General features: G+C 43.6%; 1 protein-coding gene across 7 annotated transcripts in view; it reads right to left on the reverse strand.

Annotated features, from left to right (window-relative positions):
• Nucleotides 1–26,115, reverse strand: part of KHDRBS2 (KH RNA binding domain containing, signal transduction associated 2) — a 2,055,883-nt gene that overhangs the window by 1,679,178 nt on the left and 350,590 nt on the right. For all 7 annotated transcript variants that reach the window (XR_011260416.1, XR_011260414.1, XR_011260412.1 and 4 more), the window contains one exon: nucleotides 7,766–7,899. Coding sequence is in view for 2 of the 7 variants with exons in the window: in XM_069606187.1 (XP_069462288.1) it covers nucleotides 7,766–7,899 (134 nt within the window). In the remaining 5 variants the exon portion in view is untranslated. The remainder of the gene's footprint in view (nucleotides 1–7,765; nucleotides 7,900–26,115) is intronic.

Raw genomic sequence — 26,115 nt, forward strand, 5'->3', positions numbered from 1 at the left:
CCGGGTCACCCCGACATAGGAGGACCCAGTAAGTCATCCTTGCAGGAACCATTCCCCATTCCCATTCAAGCCCCCATAGGGTTCAATGGGAATGGGGATGGAGGTAACAACGGGCACATTATAAGTGTCCCGTTGTTATCTCCCTCTTCCCCTCGCGTGACTCGGAAAGGACGCCTGGTTTTACCAGGCATCGGATCCGGGTCCCGCGATGGGAAGCTTGTAATCAGCCCTGACGGAATGAAGGGGGCCGGTCCTGTGCCGGCCCCCTTCATTCCGTCAGTGCAAGCCTCGTAATGAGGCCCACTGTCTCATTGTATGAGCACCTTATAAATAACGAATAATATAATACATTAATTTAAAATCCCCATTTAGGTATCTTTCATCTACACTATGTGTATGTTAATTGCGGGTCTGCAATGAAATATGTTTGGATATCAATTAATTAAATGGATGCCACAAGTTGTCTTCAATGGCCCAGTCAAAGAACAAGGTTATCTGACAAATCAGACAGTGCACGCCTACAGGGGATGGCATAAGGGTCAGTCAAAAAGAGCATACTAACAAAATAGGACGAGGGATTGCAATGATGTGCAAGGCTGACTTACACAGCCCTGATTGGTGAAATGCTGGTGGTTAAGATTGATTTGACACACATTTCATATATTATCATCTACCAGGAAGCTGTCATGATTTTCTGCTCCTTTCATTGACTGTGTTGTGACAAACCGTTTGGGTTCCCAATATATACTTATTGTGGGAGATATTACTGTATGCATGAATCCTCCCAATGATGAAGCTTCTACTAAGGAAATGCCTGCTATCAGTGGAATGCAAATTCTTAAACAACCGACTGATTGTCCTATTCATGTGTACAGTCTAATTTTGGAACCACCTTTTTTTTTCTAACAGTGATTTTCTAGTAAATGAGATCCAAGATCTCCACAAGCTGTGTACTGACCATTATTCGTTATCCCGTCCATTAAAGTGCACTAAGAGCTTACGGCGTCCCCACTCCAGGGAAGAAGTTCTCTAAAAGACGAAATTACACAATCTACAAAGTACTATCCTGAAAAATGTCTGGGAAGTCCTGGCTTACTCAAAGCCTGGCCTGTAATTTACTGTGAGAAATCACTAACAATGCTTTCAAAACAAGTTAAAAAGGCATGAACCTCGACCTGACATTGTGGGAAACTCAGAAGTCATGCTAGTTTTCCTACACTGCAAATGTTGAAGCAAAACCATCAGAATGTGGAACGGGCGAGGAGGAAACATTACAACGAGGCTGAATGAGCACTGTTGAGATCTTTACAAAATGATCATCATGCTATCTGAGATGATGACCAGGCTCATTGGCATGCAATCATCTTCTGGGGTAATAATCACTCTGGTAAGTTCTTTAATGTGGTGCAGCCTCTTCTAAGTCCCCAGGGCTGCAAACACCATTTGCCAGCACAGATGACTTCTGCCAGGAATTATCAAAGTTTATTATTTGTAAAAATGTTTATACTTCGATAGAACTTCAGTATGATTGTTAAGCGTAACACTCACAAATGCATATCCCAGTCCTTTCTAGAAACAATGGGGCTCATTACAAGTTTTCTGGTATTCTGTTACCAGCACTTGGTCTGCCAGAATTACCGGCAGATTACAAGTGCTGGTAAGGCCAGTAAATCCCCATTGTGTATGGGGAATTTCGCTGCAATTACTGCTGTGGCGGTAATAAAGGCAGTTTTTGACAGTGTGGGCAGATTTAGCTCCAGCACTTAGCTGGAGGTAAATCCTTAACACTTTTACTGTGTACCAGCCAACTCGGAATACAGCCCCTTAATGTACCTGTTTTTCTTTTGACATCCAACCCACTGGAACAGATTACATCAGCACTGTTAAATCTTAAACCTACTGAATCAATTGTAGATGTGATTCCCGGATGGTTGCTAAATAGATGTGCAGAAGATATTACACAGTTTATAGCGGATACAACAATGTTTTCGGTCATTTTTGAGTGAATACCAATCTGGAATGGGAAGTCGTTGATCAAAGAATTTAGAGGACCATCTTTAGCACCAGATTGAATCATCACTCCCATGGCAGAGTGTAAAACATGATTCAATTGATGAATCATCACTCCCATGGTTGAGGTATGAGACAGATTACTTGGTAAGGCAGACTTAGCTGATACCTGATGATCCTGAACATCTGTGCTGTCTTTGAACCTACTATGCATGCAATTGTGCTGGGTGATTATTGGTGGCAGCAGGGTTGGCTTCAGTGGCTACCAGAAGTATTTCATCATTTTTGGAAGGACCTCATTTTGTGTACATTTGTGATTTCATCTTTCACGTTGTGGGTGTTAGTCTGAGCAATGTATGGTGAGGCACGAGTTTTAGTTGCATAGCTTACCATTAGTAGCACATTTCTTGGGTATTTTGATGTTGCACTGCAACCACAAAATCCCTTTAACAAAGTTGTTTCTCTAAATTTCAAAGATTTCTGTTAACAAAACTTCACCATAACATCCCTTTGAAAACATTTTATCATTAAATGTCAAAGGTTTTATTGGACCAACTTTCCCATAAGGTCCCTTTAAGGAATGTTATTGAAAGTTGCATGCAAGTGGGTGGAATTCTTTGTTAGTTAGGAATTGTTAGGTTTAGGATGAAAAACAAGTCAAGGCTAGTGTAGGTATTACCAGGGCCCGTTGATGTCTGTGTGATATGAAGGGTTGCCTTGGGGGAACACTCAACTACTTTCAACTCATGGTCATTTAGGGCTTCAACACTTTAGGTTTCTAGTGAGGCATTGGCTTATTAGGTGAGCAGAAAATGATCTTGATGCTGAGCCCCATAATGTTGAGGGAATCAGTGAGGTATGCTGTCAGATTTTCTAGATATTGAGTAGTTTACTGATGTTGGATCTCATTCAGTTTGGATTTCCAAACTCCAAGTGTGTGGAACAGCAACCCAAAGTCAGTTTATTGGGTGCTGCAACCATACTAACTTCTAATAATCTAGAACAGGGGTAGCATGCATGTCACTCTGCGGATGTTTTGGCCCACAACTCATATCACCCCCAGTCAGTACAATATGTGATGAGAGAACTCGGGAGCAGTTGGCCAAAACATATTACTTTGGATAAGACTAATCACATATGTAACGTCTTCAAATCTCAGCAATTATAGCTGAGATAGCAAATCTGCCTTTGTCTTTGAGATCGTCAATCCGGCTTTTTAGGTCAATAAGGGGGGTTTCAGTCCCATGTTATGTTCTAAAGTCAGATTGCCGAGTTCCTAGGAGTTTGTTAGTCTCTAGCTAGTCTTGGATTTGCAAGTATGCAACCCCGTCCACAATTTCGTGGATCGTGGGGTCAAGCATTTGTTTTTGAGTAGTGTGAGTACCCATGATTCTTTCAGGTTGCTGGGTACTATGCCACTAGAGAATGATGCCTTAATGAGTTTGGTGATGAATGGTGCTAAGTCCCTGGCTGCGTCTTAGATAACCTGTGCTGGACAGCTATCACCCTGGCACTTTGAGGGCTTCAGAGAGGCAATGATTGTTTGTACTTCAGTTACCAATACATTAGAAAATCTAAAGCCTTGGGGCTGTGGGGTGAATGGTTTTGAGGGGAGCTTGGTAGAGGCAGAGTTGGTGAGAAGTCGTTGTTTGTCTGCTATTTTAGTTTATAGGCTGGCAATTTTGTTGGAGAGAGCATTTTGAATGTTTGTGCACCAAGATTTGTCTTTTAGGCAGGAATCAGTAGGTGAGTTAGGCGTCTCCATTTCTCTCAAAATGGTGAAAAGTTCTTTAGTGCTGGAGCCTGCTTGTTTTATTCTATTGTTGAAGTGTCTCGCTTGTCTAGTGGGGCACAGAGGTGCTATAGGCCAAGTTTTGTTGGGTGTTTTGTTGATGATATACTCAAAGGTGATAAGGTAGTGGTCAGTCCAGATTTGCAGTAGGATATGATTTACTGAAATGCTGCCATTTAGATCTGCTACCCAGTCGAGGGTCCTTCCTTTCACGTGCATAGGTTGGGTGATTTTTTGAGTAAATCTGTGTTCAGCCATGGCATTAGTTAAAGAGATTGCAGCGAGGTCATTCGGATAGTTATAGCCTAGGTTGAAATCTCCTTGGATTAAGGTTTGTGAGGTGGTTTTGATGTTGTCAGAGAGTAAGGTTGTTATGTCCTCCTCGAATTAACCTACGGGCCCCGGGGGTCTGTAAGTAAGATGGATTGAGGTGGTGCTTTTGTGCGAGGTTTGAAGTTTTGCTGAGAGGATTTTGTATGAGGAGAGTGATGGTGAGGAGACTAATCTCGTGTCTAGAGTGTTTCTGAAGATGAGTGCAATGCCTCCTCCTCTGGATATTGGTCTGTCAACTCTAATAATAGAGTAGTTATCTGGGATTGCTGGTAGAAGAGAAGGGCCTGCTGCAGTGTTCAGCCAGGATTCTGTCACAGAAAGGAAATCTAAGTTGTTGGTTAAAATGGTGTCAGCTATATCAGTTGCATGAGCAACTAGAGACCTTGCATTAATTAAGGCTGCTTTGTTGGGTTGTGTAAAGCTATCCGGTATGATATTGACAACTTTGAGTTGTATCTGGTGGGCCACTGGCAAGATTCTCTAGAGAATTTGGTAGTGGGGAATTTGCCATCACTCTAGAGGCATAAAAGCTTTGGGGAAGGCAGGCGTGTTTGTACAGAGCAGAGTTGTGGGACATAGACAATTGTAATAAACTGTCAGTGGTAGAGAATACATTCCTAAAGAACATCCAGCATTCCCCACTAGTGCACCTAATCTACCTCCGTACCTGAAGACAAACCTACAAAGAATAGACTCTACATGTAAATCCAAGCCATTGCTTTTCTGGGTAAGGATTTGGACTACTGTAGAATTTTAAAAATACAGAGGAGATCTGGTGGGCATCCTGGCCCATGAAGGCACTACATGACTCCCCTGGTTAACCCACATAAAAAGGAGCTTTCTAGTTTGGGTGCCTATCCGAAGAACTCATTCACATTTCTTTTTTGTCAATGTAAAAACAGAGGGGCTGAGGTTAATTGGCCAGTCAATCCAGTTTGTCAAGCCAATGAGAGCTCTGCATATCGAGCTCTGCCTTGGCATCCTTCTGGTTGCACCATTGTGCCACAAATGGAACAGTACTGTTAGTGATATTTGTCCAGTGTGTCGGACCACGACTGAAAGTACTGCAAACCGCTTGCTGATTTGCCTTTATTATTAGGCCTTTCAGAAAAATGATTAAACACCCTTATTCCAAGTGAGATCCATCAGAATAACTATGCAAGCATATTATGAGGTACATAGCATCTCGTGTCTAGTGGAGAAGCACCTGCAGATGATCAGGGTTTCAAGGTGGCGCACAAGAGGAAGCGGGCTCGGATTGTCTGATTTATGCGAGTAATGAGAACGACGTACCCGCATGAAACAACCCGAGGCAAAGAGAGCATATACTCACCCTGCTTCACTTCTGAGATTAGCCCTCCATCCATCCTGTCTGTCAGCCACCGCTCCGAACCAGAGCAGCATTCTAGCAGGTTATCTCGGCACTTTGGAGAGAACGCCCATGGGGGTGGAGACCAAGTCAGGTGGTCATTCTCACGTATAGCGACGTGCATAGAAGAACCAGATTGGTTCAAGATTAGAGGAAGAACTTTAAGTTCCCAGAGTGATACTTTGTTGTGTTCTTGTTCTTCAAAGTGACGTGACCGTGGAGAGCCAGAAAGCAGCGGCTTTCACAGGGCCTATTAGACGACCCAACAGTGGATGGGAGCAAAGGCAAATACAGAAGAACCCTGACAAAGGGACTTGCGTGAACCCTCATGGGCTACCTGCTTTATCGTTTTTGTTTTCCTGAATAAAGGTACTATTCTTTAAGGCATCCTCAACTCTGATTCCACTTCATCACAAAGCAATGATTTTATGTCGCTCCTCTTACGCTAGTTGCCAACTATCTGTTTAAAGCATGGAGGAGAAGAGGGGCTGAGCTTGTACCACAGTAGTGGCACAAGCCTGTGTAGACTTGATTTACATGCAAGGTTGGTTGGGCAAACAGCCTAAAAATGATATGCATCTATTTCTTATTAGAACACACTGCTAAGTAGCCCAAGCATACAAAATCAAGCAATCATCAACGTTACACTGTATTCATAGGAGTGTATGTACTTGGTCATTTTTTATTTTAATAAGATGTAACTTTTCGAGCACATAGAATTAATGGAAGCACTTATATTCAAGAGGCGATAGTGTACCACCAGTTTATTCGTATGACATTATTTATGCCAATTGTATGCAGTTATTTGGATAAGAAGGCACTTGTGTTTGGACTGTGTATTCCTGAAATTGAACTCTCAAGTCTCACTTTTTAACATTTTGATGTGCAGAATGATAAACTGTGATTTTATTGTATTTTATGTGTTTTTATATCTTTTATAGCTCATACCAAAATAAAGCTTATGAAAGAACGACAAACAAAAACAATTAAGCATGGGAGGACCATCATGATAGATAATGATGTTTGTCTCCATTGTCACTCTTGGTGGTTTGGATGTTCTGCATCTCAATACTGTGGCTGGTTAGGATTTGCTATTCATACTTGTTAGTGAATCACACGCATGACTAGTCAACCTTTGGTATCATTCTCTTCTGATGGGACACTCTCTGTTGTTACCATTCATATGGCTCCTTAAGCAATCATTTTAACAAACAAGATGAATATCCGTTTGATGGCAATAACATGAATATATGCTGGCTCTATGTTGAAGTAGGAAATCATGTAGTGTGCTGGACTACTGTTAAATGTCAGCACAAACACTGCTTACGAACTAGGTCAGTGCTTTACACAATAAAATAAAACATAAAATAAAATACATTTAATTTGCATGCCTCCATGTATGCTTGTGATCAAAGTTAGTTCTTCCTGTGTTTAGGTGGTGTACATGTATGTATGCAGTGTTTTCACATTAACAGTTATGCATATGATACATCAAGGATCCAGAACACCATTTACCCATGATGATGCTGTGGTCATAAAGCTGTGAACAAAATGTGCAGAAAGTGTTGATTTTCTGACCAACATGATTTTCATCGAGTTTTATAATGTCGGCACCTGTTAGAATTGGGATGTGAGAAATAAAATGTATCTTCCAACCTTTAAAAGTGATTGAATGAAGTGCTCTGGACTCAGTTTCTCTATGGGAAATCAGATATGATATAACTGCCTTTGTAGTTAAGGTCGATATAGGGTGTATTATCTGGATTCTGAATTTGGTTCTCAAGAAAATTCCAGAACTAGACTTATCCAAAACGTAGTAGTTTGACATCTGTTACCAGGCGAGAGGAAACAAATGATTGTAAATCGAACATGATATTACTAGCTCCTATGCAATGTAAAACAAAGAACATTCCTATGTCAAAATTGTTTTCAAGTACCGCATATATTAATTTTGCCCACATCTATGACTGCAAATGTCCAACCAATGCTGCTGTACATTTTGAATATGATGTTTGCTGTGATAAAGTTGTCATCGATGTACACCAAGTAGATCAGAGTACCCAGTACACAGCATGTTTCAGAAATGCTATCTGATTTCAGAACAGCAGAGAGGTGCCGAGAATTATGAGCAATTAAAAGCAACGTTTACAGTGGTTAAAATATATGAATATATTATGAACCTTCATGAAAGATAATAAGGAATTCAGTAAAACAATCTGTTACATTTTCATATTTGCTAAAACAAGGTCATATTCTTTTACCTTCGGGTACTGTTTGACTGGGATTAGTACTCTTTCTGAAAGCTTTATATTTTTGTTGCTGATTATATCAAGATATTTCTTTTCATCATCATCATCATCTTGCTTCCCATCAGAATCTTGCAATTTCTGCACTTCTACAAAACAAAACAAAAAGAAAGAGCAAAACAAAGGTATTAATGACAAGTTAACTATTGCATCTTTGCTATACACAGTGGTGAATTAATGATTCATGTGAGGTTATGGCCAAGTAGATGAATGAATATGACTTTTTAGTCATGACAATAATACTGTTTCATACTATTTTATAACAAAAAAGGTTTATATAATATACCGTTGTGCTAGCGCTTGGCTTGACATACTTATGATTAAGATGAATTCTCTATGGAGTTTTCGAAAATAACTTATCTTATTAACTCTTGAACCCATTTATGACAACGGGCCTCATTACGACCCTGGCGCTAAGTGAAAAACGATGGCGGTAAATGGTTACCGCCATCGTTTTCCGCCAGGTCCGATCATGACCCGTGACCGTTAACTACGATGCCATTAGCGGCATCGTAGTTAACGCTGCCGCTAACTGCGCCAAGGGGGCGCGCACGCGACCTCCCACACCGTACTTAGCGCCATGGTGGAAAGGTACGCGAATGCCGACCCAAGCAGACATGCACCTAACGCCATCACCCAGCCCGTTAAGTACCTTACCGCCATGGTGCTAATTACGCCATCGCGAACCAACCGTAAAGGGCCATGTAAAGTGAATGCAGCTGCCACAGGTGCACAGAAACAGCACAGGTGAAGGCAATACAGACTCAGGAAGTACAAAAAGAGCACACCCCAACCCTTCCCACACCCAGTCAGACTCCACAATGATACCAATACGACTAGCAATGTTGGGGCTGGAGGACCTGATAGCAATGCAAGTGCTACAACAGCAACAACAACAACAGGCAGCACAGAGGAGACGCAGGAGGAGAAGGAGGGCAAGCCAGTGCCACCACGCAGGCAGCCCCCAATCCCAACCATCAGAGCCAATCCATTCAACCTCACTGCTGGGCAGATCCACACCCTGTACCGTTTGGACCGGGACACTATCACCGCCATCGTAGACATGACACACAACGACATCGTCAGCATGATAGAAACTCCAACCGCCATCCCACCCCTACTGAAGGTAGTGTCTGTACTACACTTCCTGGCCACAGGCACCTACCAGCACAAAGTGGGGCACTTGCATGGCATTTCACAACCATTATTCTCACGAACACTCATCCAAGTGCTCGATGCCCTCCTCAAGCACACAGACGACCACATCTCATTACCACGGACTGCCCAGGAGATTGCAAACACCAAAGTGGGTTTCCATGCACTAGCCGGCATACCCGGTTGCATCGGTGCCATCGACTGCACCCAGGTGGAATTGGTGGTTCCACGTGCCATGGAGGTACCGTACCGCAACCGGAAACAGTTCCACTCAATCAACGTGCAAATGGTCTGTGACTCCAACAAGATCATCACACATTGTTGTGCCCGATTCCCCGGATCAACCCATGATTCCATGGTCCTGAGGAACTCCACAATACCACGCTACATGGAGCGACATGCAGGCCCAAGATCCTGGCTACTCGGTGAGTCCAATGTCATGGAAGTGGGCAGGTGAATGACGTACCAATGCATACTCCACCTGGCTGAGGGGGGGGGGAATGATGCATACTCCACCTGGCTGAAAGGGGGGGGAATGATGCATACTCCACCTGGCTGAAAGGGGGGGAATGATGCATACTCCACCTGGCTGAAAGGGGGGGAATGATGCATACTCCACCTGGCTTAAAGGGGGGGAATGATGCATACTCCACCTGGCTGAAAGGGGGGGAATGATGCATACTCCACCTGGCTGAAAGGGGGGGATGATGCATACTCCACCTGGCTGAAAGGGGGGGATGATGCATACTCCACCTGGCTGTGAGTAGCAGAGAGAACGGAGACAGAGGATACCCCGAAGCAACCCATACTCCACCCAACACCAGTAAAGCCAATAGCCAATGCATGCAGCCCTACCATGTGAATGAGGTTGTGTCCCAACCATGACACAACCATCTGCAAGTGCATTCTACCAAATCAGACCACATTGTCAACAATGAAAATCACCTACATGCACGTCACCAAACACCATCAACCGATAGGCCTGTCCCCCATAACTGCCCACGAAGGAGGCACATGACGGACAGAAACATCAACACACCATTACACAGACAGCAGGGCCCCCACAATGTCCCTGTCTACATCAGCATTGCTCACTGCGGTCATGATGAGGCCCACAGCAATGTTGCAATGATGTGCGCATTGCCATCACAGGACATGTGCCAGGCCAACTAACCAAATGGCATGAACGGACACAGTGGATGGGCACTCACAATGCACCAACACCTCTGCATACATTGGGTGATGGCATGCAAAACAGGCCTTGGGAGCCATGAGCATATACTGGTTGCATTGCGTGAATCAATTAGTGAATGTAGAAGTGAGCCAAAGTAACAGTTGGATGCAAGCCATGGTGGCACATCATGTTCTTGATCAGACGACATGACTGACACATACATTCTCGCCTACATACAGGTGATGCAGGCTATCCCCTGAAGAGGTGGCTCCTTACACCAGTCCGGAACCCGCAGAACCAGCACGAGGAGGACTTCAACCGTGCACATACACGTACTCGTGTGGTCATAGAGCATACATTCGGCCTATTGAAGGCACGGTTCCGAAGCCTCAGCAGGTCTGGTGGGGCACTCCTGTACCGCCATGAGAAGGTGGCAAAGATCGTCATGGCATGTGTCATGCTACACAATATGTGCGTCAGACGGAATGTGCCCCTGCCCCCTGACGCAGAACTGCAACCACCTGACGATGAGGATGAGGAGGGTGCAGATGGGGCGGCACCCCATGGAGGAGGCGATGCACAGGAGGGGCGTGCAATGCGCCAAAGTATCATCGACCACTGCTTCTAGCACACACGGCTTGTGTGTATCACATGGAGACTGCACTTGGGGCACTGTGTGTCTCTGGGACATGCACACTGTGGACTGTACACCAATAAAGCACACATATGCAATGAAAATGTCCACACATTTCATTTCGGGAAAGCAAAAAGTGTATTTCAATCATAAAACGTCGTGACACAACCACTCCCCCCTACCCCCTCCCCTCTGCAAACCCCAACATACCCCCTCCCCCCTCCCCCTGCACACCCCAACACACCCCCTCCCCCCTCCCCCCTGCACACCCCAACACACCCCCTCCCACCTCCCCCCTGCACACCCCAACACACCCCCTCCCACCTCCCCCCTGCACACCCCAACACACCCCATGTAGGTGTCAACAGATGCCTGTGACAGTGGCCACAGGCTGTTACAAGCCCCCTCTCCGGGCCCCCGGGGCACCCCTGGCTGTGGAGCGCAGGTTACGTCCGGAACGTCGGACGGGGCTGCTCTGTGCAGAACTGGCAGCGGAGGATGTCCCTGCCTGCCCCCGTGCATGCACGTCCTGTAGGGTGTGGGTGAGCTCAGTGAGCGCACAACGCAAGCTGGCAAGTTCACCACAGATGTCCCTGGACATGGCCTGCATGGCATCCCTCAGGGTGGCAGTGCTCTGCGCTACTTCGGCCCTTAGGGTCTCCGTGGCCTGTTCAATGGTTGCCCTAGCCCCCACACATTCCGCGGCATGCTCAGTCAGCATCGTGGACAGTTGTTGCTGCCGTTCTATGATGTCCTCGAGGGACTGCTGCCCCTGCTGGGCCATGCCCAGTGCTGGTGGTGTGATGGAGGGGCTGCTCCCCTCCTGTGGACTGAGGACTGGGCATGGGGTAGAAGGCCACTCCTCTACCTCTGTGTGCTCCTGTGTGTGATCCTCATGGGGGCTGGCGTCTCACAAACAGGGGGAATGTAGTAGGTCAGTGGGGCTTCTGACTTCGTGCTCCTCAATGTCACAGTCTGAACATGCAGCAATTGCAGCTGTTTCTCCCATGTTGCTGCTGGCCGCAGACCCGGTGCCTTCTGTGGCAGGCAATGTTGGTACTGGTGGAGCTGCTGCTGCTGGCCTGCTGCCTACAGGGGTGCTTGCCAGTGGCCCGTCCGGTTTGCTTGCAGTGGATTCTGCTTGTTGTGGGGTCTGCCTCACTGCAGCTGAGGTTGAGGGTGCGGGGATGGTATTATTGGCCTTCTTGGCTCTCTTCGTCGCAGGGGTGTCCTGGTCCTCCGGGTGTGAATCTGTGCCTGTGGTGGAGCAAAGGAGGGAGGGCGTTATTGATAGGTCTGCGGACTTTGGAATGACAATGATTGACATGATTCTGGTCAGTAGATGAGGCAGATTTCAGGCAGGGCCATGCAGGTTGTCTCCTTTTTGTGTGGAATGTGAATGCAGGTATGTGGGTGCCAGCAGTGTATACAGGGTGGTGCTCGCATGTGGCTATGGGCAGTGTGGAGCTAATGTATTGCATTTACACTCTAGGGCAACCTTGTGCTACACGTGAATGGACTGCAGTGACTATGGCATGTATTGTTTGAGGCACCTACCTTCATCGCCTGATGTCGGAGCTCCCCTTTCCATCCCTCCGACGCCTTCAATGCCTTCCATGCCAATCGTGGTTGCACAAATCTCCTCCCACGGTTGGAGTTTTAGTGGGGATTCCGAACCTCCACCGGTACCCAGGGCAAGGTTGCGGTTCGCAGAGATGACGGCTCTGACCCGTATGCGAAGGTCATCCCAGCGCTTCCTGCACTGCTGTGGTGTGCGGGGTATGGTCCCCACCATGCTGACGCGCTCGGCCACCAGGGCCCAGATGGCCTTCTTTTTCGCTATCGCTGTCCTGGTCATTTCCGGGGAGAAAACGACAGCTGCGTTGTCTTGCAGGGTCTCCGCAAGCATGCAGAGTTCCTCCCGGCTAAATCTTTCCTGGCGCTGGCGGTCACATGCCTTCTTAACAACTTTAGGCATTTTTGGGTAGTTGGATGGGTGGGTGATTGGTTGGGACAGGTGTCTGGGTTGGATCTGGTGTTGTTCGGTAGGATGGCAATGGATTGTGTTTTTAAAGATGGCCGACGTGCTGTTTCCCGTTCCGCCGCGATGACGCTATTTCCGGTTCTGCTTTTTACGGTGAACGCTAATTGCGGCCACCGCTAATTACGGTGGCCGCTAATTACGGTGGCCGCTACTTACGGTGGCGGAAGTGCACCTTGCTCGACGATGCCGGTAGGGGCCTTTCGCGGTGGCGTTAATTGCATTACCGCCATGGCGTGATGCTCGTGCGCGATGGGTCGTAATGTGCCGCTCTTTACGCCATCGGCCCATGGCGTAAATGCTCATTACGCCATGCGGTAATGACGGCAGATTACCGCCAGGGTCGTAATGAGGCCCAACGTCTGGAAGCATTCCACAGGAAAAAGTCATTGCACCACTGTTTTTCTTTTAAAAAAAAAATAGTTTTGATCACATTTTGAAAAGCTTTTAACGTGGGGTTTTCTCATAGAGAAAATATGCTTCAGCCAAAAATCTCAAAAGTTTGAGATATTCACGTTTCAAGATGTATCGATCTATGGCACATGCACAGAATGAATTAGCATTATGGGCTACCCTGTTATTTCTTGCATATGTTTCTTAATGATGTGAATCAGGTGAGGGGATTCCAGGTGATATGAATCTACTAACGTGCATTTTTCTTTACATTTCACAGGCAGGAAATGAACATGGTTGATTTATAGTAATGGAGGTACAAGGTTGATTATTGAATAAGTACATCCCTATTTGACTTGGTCACCAATAACTACAGGAGTGGTACTATCATGGTTCAGGTGAACCACAAGACCTTGAGGGGCTTCTACACATGTATCTGTGCCTCCTAGAGCAGTTATATGCACCAAAGGGTCTTAGGGACATTCCAATTGTTCCAGACTCTTTGATAGAGTCTGACTTTGCTCTGCCTTCTGCCTTTGCATTTTATAGACCCTTTCATGATCCTAGGTACTGAGTTGTCCAAAGTTCAGGTGATCTTCACTTGCATTTACCCTGGGACTTTCTTCAACAGCAGCACCGTAAATGCTATGTCTGCCAAAACCCCACCAGACATGGACACTGACTGACTGGTGGTTATGGACATGTGGTAATCAGACAATTATACCACAATTTTTGACACCCCATTACTACCTTCCAAAATCCATATTAAGAATAGATTTTATAAAACAGGAGGGGGAGAGTTGCCCTCAAATCCCCTGCATTCACGCTACCACCTAGATAACAACATGCTCTGAAATCTTCGTTTAATTTCTCCTACATTTCAATACTTCCCCTACGATTGCTATCATACGGATGCACGTGGTGTTTCCAGGACTTAAATGCATGATTGGATTTTGTATTCAATCTTGAGACCATCACCAATGACATTCTCATACTGTGGTATTTTAATGTTTGGTTAGATGCCCCTGACAATTTCACTACTATGCATGCCTTGACTTTTTGTATCACACTACCCATCACCATGTGACCCTCTGCTACATCTCACATTGAAAGACATACACTGGATTCTTGTCTCACTGGGGGAGGTCATTGATGCTCAACAACATTGCGGTCACTCTCTTGCCCAGATCAGGTCACAAAATACTCACAAATAAGCTGACTATAACCATGAACTCCATGGACCAGATTCACAAAAAATAGTACAAATTAAAGCAGCACAGAGAATGCACTCATTTCATTTGCACTTTTCAGGACTGTGCAGTTCCCATATTTTCAAAGGTGACCTGCACATTTCAGAAGGGGGTGGATAGTGGAGCAAAGAGACCGTCTCTGTAAAATGTTTGAGTAAACAAACATTTCCATCCCTTTTTGGGGATGGAAATGCTAGTGTGACAGCCGTAGCTTAACCCGCGGCTGTCACACTTCAAAAACAAATGTGTGCCTCCCCCTGTGCCTGTGTTAAAAGGTGCAAAGGGATGCCCTGAAACGCCCTCCTATTGTGCAAATGTGCACAGGCAGAAAAAGGGTGCTAAATGAGCGCATATGAGATGCGCTCATTTAGATGCCCTTTGCAAATTGGGCCGTCACACTTTTTCTGCACTTACGCCAAAAAAGGTTTTGAGAATCTCACCCCATATCTCTTATCAATCCAAAAACAACAAGTACATAAATATCAGAACTATGAGGTGTGCCCTACAGTCTTCTTCGTTCAGATCATCAATGTAACAGGGATTGCCATAGGTTCCCCATATGGTGTGCACAGTACACTGCAACATGAAATCACTGGAAACCTGGATTTATTGGCCCGCATTACCACCCATAGGAAGAAATAAAACAAAACAGAATAGGAGCAACTGGTTTTGACCTTGAGTGGGGCCTGCTGAAAAGTAAACATAAGCCAGTTCAATGCAAATGCAAAAAGAAAAATGTAACTGTCTGAATCAAGTTAGAGATTTCCAACCACTATCAAGTAGAAGACATGCTGACGAAGAAGAATGAACTCTCCCCTCTGAATTCTCTGCCCCTGTGTTATCACTGGACTCAGATTTGAAAATGTTCTCTTTCTTGCCAGAGAAAATAAAGTGATTCTAAACTAGGATTGACAACCATGTTCATCCCTGCACAACTCCCCTTTCAACACAAGCCCAAGATCAGCAAAGCATACCAAGAATTGAGAGTTCTTCAGAACAAGTCCAACCCTGTCAAGCAACTACAATAAAGAAAGATATTGTCCACCTCGTTCCCAGCATTGTAGCTTTGCTAAACAGATCCCTCAGGATGAGTTGTTTCCTGAAAGCTTTGACAAAGACTTGCATCACACTACTATTAAAGAATGTTAATGATGACTCTTCCATCCTGGCAAACTATAAGCTAATAGCCAATACTCCTGGGTAGAATTGTGGAAAAACTATTGCCACACAACCATCAATATGTTCTAGTGAACTGAACGTCATACTTCATGTCCACAAGTCAGAGGTCGACCTATCAAGGGAACAGAAACTTCACACCTAGACTGCTAACATCTAGATCACATTGGAGCAGGGCAATGTGATCTGAGCTTCAAATTCAATATATCTCTGCCTACTTGGCTACCATTAAAGACTGGAGGATTTGCAAAAGCCTTTTTCTCAACACAGCAATTACAGAGCTAATTTATTTAGGCTCTGCAACTCTTAGTTTTCTTACGTTCACTCCACAACCACCACTATGGCTACTGCTCCTACACTTGCTTCTGCTGAAATAAATCTGGGATTTACCTTTGATCTTTTGATATTTTACTTTTATTTTTTATTGTGTATGGTTTACAAAAGAAACCTTTACAAATTCATTGAATAAAAAGAAAAAGAAAAGGAGCATCAATATAAAAACAAAGAAAGAAACAAAGAAAAAGAGCATTGAGAAAGAACAATTACATTACACATAGATTTCTTTACAAATATGTTAAAAGATACAGCAAGACCCACATATCCAATTTCTATGAATGAGAAACATAAAGCAAATCGATTTAAAAATTCAGTGCAAGTTAAAGTACGACACAATGTTTAGTGGATAAAAAGGGGCAGCTTCCATTCACGTATAAACAAGTTTTAACAGAATTGTCAATTTAATTTCAGATTTTTATATACATAGATGGTATAGTTGAAGGTATAGGAAGTTCAAATTAAACATGCATAATAATCAAAAGAAAGGGGCATACAAATCTAATGATTTGATAAAACCCACCACAACAAGCCCATTTTTGGTTTTAGAGATGAAAGACACTGAGAAAAAGGTTTTCTGACCCCAATAATCCCAGAGTGTTGAATCTACCTAGATAGATATCCCTAAGACCTTTCAGAGCAACGCAATCTAAAAAGAAAAAATGGCGTGTAGATTCAATTACCTCAGGAGTATGGCAGAAACGGCATGAGAGGTCCAACTCACTAATCTCCTTCCTTCTATGCAGGACTTCCCTAGTAGGGAGTATATTCCATCTAAGTTTGAGGAGAAGTGAGCGATAGTAGCGGTTAGGAAATTGAGTCAAAATAAAAGACAGGGAGACTCTCTTTTTATGGTCAAATTGGAGGTCACGGAGAGATGAGTAGGCATGCAATGTTTCCAGCGTATTACTCCAATCGCAACTGAAAAGACATTCTTTAACTTTATTAGGGTTAGTTAACAGGGTGTCCCTATCAGTGGAAATATCTGATAGTGTCTTGTCGCAGAGGTCACTAAATCTTGAGAGATATACATTTTGATCTAGGCATCCCTGCGAAAGGATCGTCTTATCCACATCAACATAGAAGGTGTCCTGTTTAGGAGAGAGCAGGGCAGAAAATAGTGTGAGAACTCTCCACAGAATTCAGGCACGCAAAGAAACTAAACCCAGTTCATACCTTATGGCCGCTATTGGAACACAGTGAGGCAGTTTCATAACTTTTCTCCAGTAGATACCCTCAAGGGTGTCCCAAAAGGCCAGGAGGGCTAAATAAAGCAATTCCATTCCATATATTAGTTTTGGAATCACCTTTCCCTTGAAGAAATCTACTATGGGTTTGAAGGAAAACATGCCATATTTATTGTCTAACTTAATAGATTGAGAAATAAGCGGGAGTATTTTATGTCTAAGGGAACGTCTTAATTCCATGGCCGATGGTTGGGCCATAATAAGGAATCCCAAATAGACAATTTTATGTGCCCTGATGATGTTTTCACCACCGATTTTCCATTTTTTGTTACCTTTTCTCCCCCTAGAAAAGACCATTGTTCAGGTTTTACTCGAGTTGATTTTTAACCCGTTAAGAATGGCATATTCTTCAAATCTGCATATAAGCCTCTGCAAACCGACTTTGGTGTGATTAAAGAGAAGAAAATCGTGAGCATATGCCAACCATGAGAGCCTAAGATCCCCTAATTTTGGATTCACCATGCCTGTGTTTCCAAGAAATTCCCCTACATCTGCCAACTAAAGGATAAAAAGGCATGGAGCTAACGAACAGCCCTGTCTGACCCCAATACGAGTCCTTATCCTTCTAGAGAGCATTCCTTCAAGATCGATCCTAATATGGACCCCCGAGTTCTCATACATTGCCATGATGAGAGTAAGAGGACCTGCCGGGATCCCCCACTTGGTTAGTTTTTCCCAGAGTCTCAACCTAATTACCAAATCAAATGCATTTGAAAGATCAATTGAAGCAACATAGAGAAAATCACCAATATTTTCCCCATGTTGAACTTTGTAAGGCATTTAAAATAATACCATTGAGATTGGTAGAATGACCGACCCTGAAGCCAGTTTGTTTCTTTGGGAGAATATGATTTTCCATAATCCAGACATTAAGCTGGGAGAGAAGCATAGAGGCAAAAAGCTCACAGTCTGCATCAATGAGAGAGATTGGTCTATAATTTTTGACCAGAGTTCGTAAACCTCTCTTAAAGATGGGAACAATATGGCCGGTCTGCCAACTGGTTGGGTCTTTACCAGAATTAACTACATCTTGGAATAGCAGACACAAGAGTTTAGCCCAAATTTCTGGTTCCGCTTTCAATGTATTATTTGTTAAGCCATTAGGGCTTTGATATCCATATACAGAATATGACTAGGAAGACATATTTTCTGAAAGAAATTCTTCATCTGTTAAATTCTTCTCATGAAGTGGAGATTACCAGGGCTTTGGTTATGTCCTGTATCAGCTATTGCACTTGGACTTGCCTAAGCGATTGATTCATTAGCAACAAGCAATGCAAAACAAGGCACCCAGACTGATCTTAGGCATGGCCTAAAACAACATACTTCAATCCTTGCATTGGTTCTCAGTGAGTAAGCTTATCTACTTTAACATCTTGCCCATTAACCACAAAACATATGGGGCATCAGCACTGTGTGACATACACCAAACTATCACCAAGCAATGTCCTATTAGGGTCCAAAGATCAGCTAATTCCTCTACTCTCTCCCTTGACCATGTGAGCAAGAAGACATTTAGTGACAGACTCCCACGCAGGACAGGCAATTCCATGTGAAATATCCTAACCACTATGCAGAAATGAGTACACAATTAACATTAGTTTAGAAACAACGTTTGAAGACATTCCTTTTAAATGTCTCCTTTGACAGTTGAACTGTCTGGTTACTGACACCTTGGTGTTTGACTATTTTGCATCATAAACTTCAGACACTCCTGCATCGTTACTCCAAGCACACGGTTTGTACTATATAGTTCCCACCAGCAAGCACTACAGCATTTCATTGCCTGTCTAACCTGATTGTATTGCACTTACCCTGCCCCCTTCCTCTTGCACATAACTTATCTGGAATATCCCACGGGTTTGAATGATCAGACTGCCCCCATTGTACTACTTTTACTTCCCTTTTCCCCTTATTTGCCCTTCCTTTCTCTTGGGACACTACAACATGATTGATTACAAGATTGGCTCATTACAACACATCAATAAATACATTTAATGCAAACAAGTAGTCCAGGTTACTGTTAATGTCCTTTACTACCTCCATTTTAATCCATGATTTTTCTGTGTTTTCTCCCATTTTTCATTTGCTTATTTAAGATGTGTATGTTTCTCTAGACAGTTAAATACATGTATTTGTATTGCTGAATTGGTGCTAGCATATACTTGATTTTGTAGTGCTGCAAAGTCATTCTAAATATTGTGTTGGCCTTTTTGGATTAAAGAGTGAAATCCCTTTGAAAGTAAAGAAACTGTTCAATAGTTAACTATGTATCCTCAAGGATTGGTGGCAGATTGATACATACATAACCAATGCCATTGTATTGTCTTGTCAAACTGGTTTCTAGTGACTTTTAGAACTGTAAAATTTTGTGTAGAACTGTTTGGGGCTGAGTGTCACCCAAAACAATCTGTTGCACCAAGGTGGTATGATGGGGACAAATGTTTCATAGGAAACCCTGTCACAATACAATGGGGAACTCATGTTTGGGAGTTAATTACTGCAGGGTCTTTGATGTAGGGCACACCATGGAGGGGGACATTTTGGGTAGCACAGAGGAGAAATAAACACCAAGAGAGGGTTTCTACCACCTTGAAATTTCTTACACTACTAACCCTTCCTCTGCCTCCTCTCCCCTTCCTGCATATCCTTTGAACTGACATGACAAGGCAAAACCTCATTACAGTAGCCTTTAAAGAAAGCTTGAAAAAGACCAATCCACTGTGGAAAAATAACTATATGAGAGGGTGAGACCACTCCTTATTTGAACCATGTTTGCAGATCAGAAGGAAAAGGTTTTTGCCAGAACTTTGATGAGTTACGGTCTGCCCAAAAGCCTTGGCCATTGAGGTGTTGGCAGCTAAAGATTTACAAGGAAGGAACTAGTCGTTCCATCCACCCACTTCAGGGGTATACTTGGAGTTTTCTGCTGTTTGGAAAGCCTGTCTCCCAGCTGAGACACTGGTGCCCAAAACTGTGCCTACTGGCAACCTTCCTGGCCTGGAATTAGAGAAGACCAACTCACCTTTCCTCAGAAAACCAATGTACTGTCTACTAGCACACTAAGCAACTGCTGCTTGGAAAGCCGATGTGTGGCTGGAACACTAGCACCTAGAACTCTGTCCACCAAAGTGGTACACCTGCAAGCATTCTCTGGTGAACCTTCTCGCTGGGGAATGCAGAGGACAAACTCACCTTTCCTCAGAGACCAAGGGAAGAGTGATTATACAGCAAGGGATCTACAGGCAACCAGGGCAAACAAGGGGGAGGGGAGATTTCCCAATCTCAGATTGTGTGGAGAGTATGTGTAGAGCTAGGTGTTAGGGTGGAGACAGTCCTTAAAAGGAGTGTCTTGAGCTCCTCCCTGACACCCCATGCTGTGGATGCATGCACAAATGAGTTGGAGAAAAACCCCTTAAGGAAATCAGTTTTAGAAATTAAGGATTTATTGACCAGAGATGCTACATTGCCAGAGGCAATAGGTCACTAGGTCTGTTTAGAGTCACTGGCAGAAATGAATAAAAACCTCAAACACACCTATATTAGGTGTGTTGAAGCCCACTGATCAGTGGTGATTATGTGCAGACTGAAGAAACTCAACAAGAGGGTACCGGTGTCAATGTGGCCCCTTCCATTCATCAACCAAGGTCTGGCACAGATTTAATTTCAGCAGTTTTTACCACTTTGGATTTGACAGCTGGTTATTGGTGTGTGTCATTAGCAATGGACATACAAAACCCATTTGGATTCACCTTCCAAGAAAAACAGGATGTGTGGAAAAGCACTGCCTTTGGTTATAACAACAGTGGTAATGAGTTTCTGAATGAGGCACTTCTGCATGCAGCAGAGAGAGGGACTGTGGTTTATGTGGATGATATCATGATCAAGAATGAGGACATGCTAAGCCATTTCAGTGAAATAAGACATGTCCTCAGCCAAGTCCAAAAAGGCTGGGGCAAAGGTATCATTGAAGAAGGTTCAGTGGTGTAGAACATGGGTAATTTACTTCCGAAATGAAGTCACAGACCGGGGCTTGAACACACAGAAGAAAAATGTAGAAGTTATTCAAAAGTTGAAATATCTCACACATTAGAAAGGGTTGAAAAGCCTGTTAGAAATGACAAGTTGCAATAGGAAGTTCATTGAAGATTATGCAGAAATCACACAGCCATTTACTAGATTGCTGGAGCAAGGTGTACCCTAGATGTACCCAAGGTGTTCCATTTACGTGTTTGCTTCTTAATGTCACTGGACCTAGCAAGATTGCTGTTTTTACACTTGTGTATGAGCGCGGTATAAATAAAATATCATATCATACCAGAAAAGGGGGCAGGAACAGTGTGAGGCAGTAGCTAAGTTAAAGAGGTTTTTGGTAAGGGCTCCATGTTTAGCCTATCCAAAAGAAGAATCAGGATTTCTTGTTATAGAAATAGCATTCACAGACCTATGCATGTTAGCAGTTTTGTATCAAAAGCATGATTCGAATAACAAGACCATTGCATATTCCAGCAAAGCTATATCACATGTTGAAACCAAATTTAATTAATGTGTAAAATCACTATTGAACGCTGTTTGGGCATTACAACATTTCCACCCCATTATTCAAAGAAAATGGGTAATTGTTGAAACTGCACATCCAGCCCTACATTTTTTACAAAGTAAGAGGATCAGATCAGGAAATATAACCCAATCAAGAATTACATCATGGACATTGGCATTACAGGGATTCCTTGTAGAACGGACATATGGGCAGAACAAGAAATGTCCATGGCGCCAGGGAACTGCAGAATTACATAATTGTGCATTCCTAGAAACCACAGACAATACAGAATTCGAAACTGATTTGATTGAATTTGAACATTCACCACACCAAGCAGTTGATGAGGAAAAATGTAAAATCCTTCCTACTGTACATCTGGGTGGCTGTGCATATCATTTGAATAATGACCCTAAGGAGTTAGTGGCAGGAATTGGGAATGTGTGGGTAAAAAATGATGAAATCCCATCAGTGAGCCAGCGAGTATGACCCAGGAATAGTAGGATAGCAGAGTTGACTGTGATCTACAAAGGAATATCTACAGTGGTAGAAAACTCATGAAAAGAAAGCGTGTTCATCACAGACTCTGACTATGCCTAGAATCGTTTTGTGGAATATGTACTGGGATGGAAGCTGAGAGGGATGGTCACTTGTAGCAAAAAACCTGCTAAGCTGATCAAGGTCATGTACAATCTTGTGTCAGAAAATGAGATAAAGATTAATTGGAGGAAGATAAGAGGGTATTCCAAAACACCAGGAGAAGATAATGAAGGGAATAATAAGGCAGATCAGTTGCCCAAGAATGAGGCAGTAATAGGAGAACTGTTTCGCATTGAGCACCTACTGGGTGGGATACAGATATATCTACTCACACGTTCCAAATCTCAAGGGGTTGTCAGTGAACCAGTGGTTCAATGGAGCTTCGACACACACCTGATCAGGATTTTATTAAGGCACAAAAGCAAGACCTGATCGTAAGTATGTTTACAATCATGGGATAGATGCAGAAAGGAATCCCATTACAGATGAGGAATGCAAGGGCAGGAAGGAACTGAAGGTAATCATGAAGAATACAAAACAGTTTCAAAGAAAAGATGGACTGTTGGTCCGAAAATCTATTTTATGTCAGATTCAATGGGTGGTCCTTGTTTCGTTTCGGGGTCCGATGTTACATCATGCCCATGATGCAATAACAGCAGGACACAGGGGTGCACAGAAAATGTATGCAATCTTAAAGGAATATGCTTATTGACCGCACATGGCCCAAGATGTGGAATTGTACACGCGGGTTATTTAGCGTGTGCACCGTTCCGGCTCACTTCCCCAACACATAGAGCACCATTAATGAAGAGGATTGATTCTTCCCTGGTCAGATTTGCTAATAGATTTCCTTGACCTGGTCCAAAGATCATCACAGGGAAACAAGTACATGTTGCAATTTACCAGTTTAATGTCAAAATGGTTGGAATGTAGACCTGCTCCTGATTGCAGCGCTCACCTTGTTGGTGTATCACATATTTTCCAGATTTGGCTTGTCCCAGAGAATAGAGCTAGACTGCGAAAGTAATTTTACCCGTGCAGTGATGACGAAGATGTGGCAAATTTTAGGGGTAAAGAGAAAGTTACAGGTTTCATATCGGTCATCCTCCAGTGGTGTAGTGGAGAGATGCAACAGATTAATAATCGATGTACAAAAAATGGTTGCGGCTGAAGCAGGGTGTAGTTGGGATTTACAGTTTGCTTTAGTGCTAATGCCCATTAGAGCGACACAATTCAAATCTGCAAATCTCAGCCCACATGAGATAATAACAGGCAGGAAGATGGTACTTCCCCAATATGTATTGTACAGAACCAATGAGCAAGTCTTGGTAAATGCATCTACATTTCACGAGTATGTGGAAGAGTTGAAAAAGCATTTGCAGCAAACATTTGTGTTTGCACAGAGAAATTTCAAAAGGGCTGCTGAGGGTGCACAGTCATACTATGACAGGAAGTCATCTGTCAGGGACTATGAGATAAGTGACCAGGTCTACAAGTTTAATTTTAGAAAAGGAAAATGTAAGAAATCAAAGTTCATGGCTTCCTGGCGTGGCCCATTCTAAATTGTGGACAAACTTTCACCTGTGGTGTAGAGAATACTAAAAAAGGAAGGCAATCTGGCTGTGGAACAGTTTGTCCATGTGAATCAAATCAAGCCATTTCATCCAAAACATGAGGTGGGAATATTGGAACAGCCAGGCTAGACGAGCAAGGATTGAAATGTGTAATGATCAGATCAGACACAAAGATGCACCATCATAGTATGATCCAGGTGAGTAAGTCAGTCCTCATTGGTCATGAACCTGTGAGGAAAACGATTCAATGTAACAGGTATTAAAAATGTAAATAAATGAATAAATACAAATGAAAAGGAAATGTAAAAGAAAAGAAAAATCTTGGATAAAGGTATTGGTGCTTTGGAAATAACCTGTCTGTCTCTCTTCTCTGTTATGGAATCGAATAACTTGTTTCCCTCCAAAAAGGTTTGCTGGAGTCTGATGACCATGGAAGAGGCCGCAGGGCAAAAAAAGGAGTAGTCCCCAGGACAAGAAAATGTGGTGTCCGTAAAGCAAAGAAGACCGGTGGATGCAGAGGAGAAGTCCAGATGACAACACAGTTGTTCATGCTACGTTTGAAGAAGAAACAAGACAAGAGTTATAGCAATTTAGTAAAATTGGGTTGTTTGTGACATGTCTAGTAACACAGGTCACACCACCACAAGGACACGTTCTACTTAAGCTGGGCCTAGCATCAGGCATCATGATGGATGGAGGATGCCCCCCGGGTTTCATATTAAGGAATAGATGCCTTTTGCATCAAAACATTTATACTAGTGTGGATCCAGGTAGGGTTTCGAAATAAGTTTCAATTTCACAGATGTTAAATCTGCTCAAGTGAGACAATGGGTACGTAGGAACGGAGCTTAAGAGCTGCACATCTAAAATGAATGCAGATGGAAAAGACCTTTATAATTACATCAAGTGTTAAGAGAAAAAAAGGATGTAGAAAAGCAGGTTTCCTGCTTGAAGTAACTGTGGTCAAAATAATTTGGGCTATTGTGAGGACAACTGTGTCAACAGAAAACACGGTGTCCGTGAATACATTGGGAGACAAGGCCTGAGACTTAGGTCAAGGTTTGAAGATGATACAACAAAGACTTAACAAGGTATGGGTGGAACAGAAGGAGCTGGTTCAATATGTGAATGAAATTATTGCAACACTGAATAATCAATCAATGCTATTAGAGAATAGTACACAAGTAATGGTGAAGCAGCTGGATTTTAGAAGATATACTGAATTTTGTGAACCCAATGGAATTGATACTTACTAAATTAGTGTAGGAGGTTCAGTTCATATGGGGTCAAACTCAATTGTTTTTCGTTTCGTCTGATGTCATTCGACTAATGATAACATGGATAACCCGAATAGAAGTAGATAGAATTCAGGAATAACATTGCCTTTGAGATGGGAAGTGCACATATATAGAGCAAATGGAGATTGGATTTGTTTTGAGTATTCCAAATTTCACCCCACAACTGAAATATCAATCCAAAATCGTACATAATGGGCCTTATTATGAGTCCGGCAGCAGCCGTGCTGGTAAATACTGGCACACCAGCCGGCGGAGTGATTATTTCCTGGCGCCCGGCAATGGGGACCTACTGGGGCATTACAGCCCCGGTGGTCCCAGTAATTTCCTATTGCCGGGCACCAGAAAATATTACTCCCCATTCCCATTTGAGTCCCATTGGACTCAATGGGAATGGAGAGGACGGATGCACCGGCACCATTCCTGAATGGTGCCGGTGCATCCGTCAAGGCCTGTAAGTGGGTGCCGTTCCGTCTGCCAGGTCAGACCGGGTGGGCAGAAAGGCACCCGCTCGCAGACCTCAGAGTGTGCCGGTCCGGTAACAACGGTGCCGGTAGCTTACTGGCACCATTGTTACCAGATCACCACACTCGTATTGAGGCCCAATGTAGGCTTCTGGCAGAGTGATCAATATATACAAATTGTGACTCCCGAAATGGTGCCCTTTCAAACATGGGAGATGGGTTTGTACCTCATTCCAAAATTAGATACTTGTGTAAAGTTCAATGAACAAAACTACATCTGCTCAGGGAAGCCATTTGTACTTGACGCAACAAATGTATTATGTGGGATACAGGCAGACCAGAGTGTTACAGAAGGATGTGTACTATCAATAAGAGTGTGAAGAGTTAGCACATGCCAAATTAATTAAGTACAGGTGGTTGGTCAGTACATGTGCAGTGAATTATACAGTCACACACCTCAATGATGGGTCCTTTGTTGCAGGTCATTGCAGT

The sequence above is a fragment of the Ambystoma mexicanum genome, chromosome 4p (assembly GCF_040938575.1).
Source record: "Ambystoma mexicanum isolate Mex_15411 chromosome 4p, UKY_AmexF1_1, whole genome shotgun sequence".
NCBI classification, from domain to species: domain Eukaryota; kingdom Metazoa; phylum Chordata; class Amphibia; order Caudata; family Ambystomatidae; genus Ambystoma; species Ambystoma mexicanum.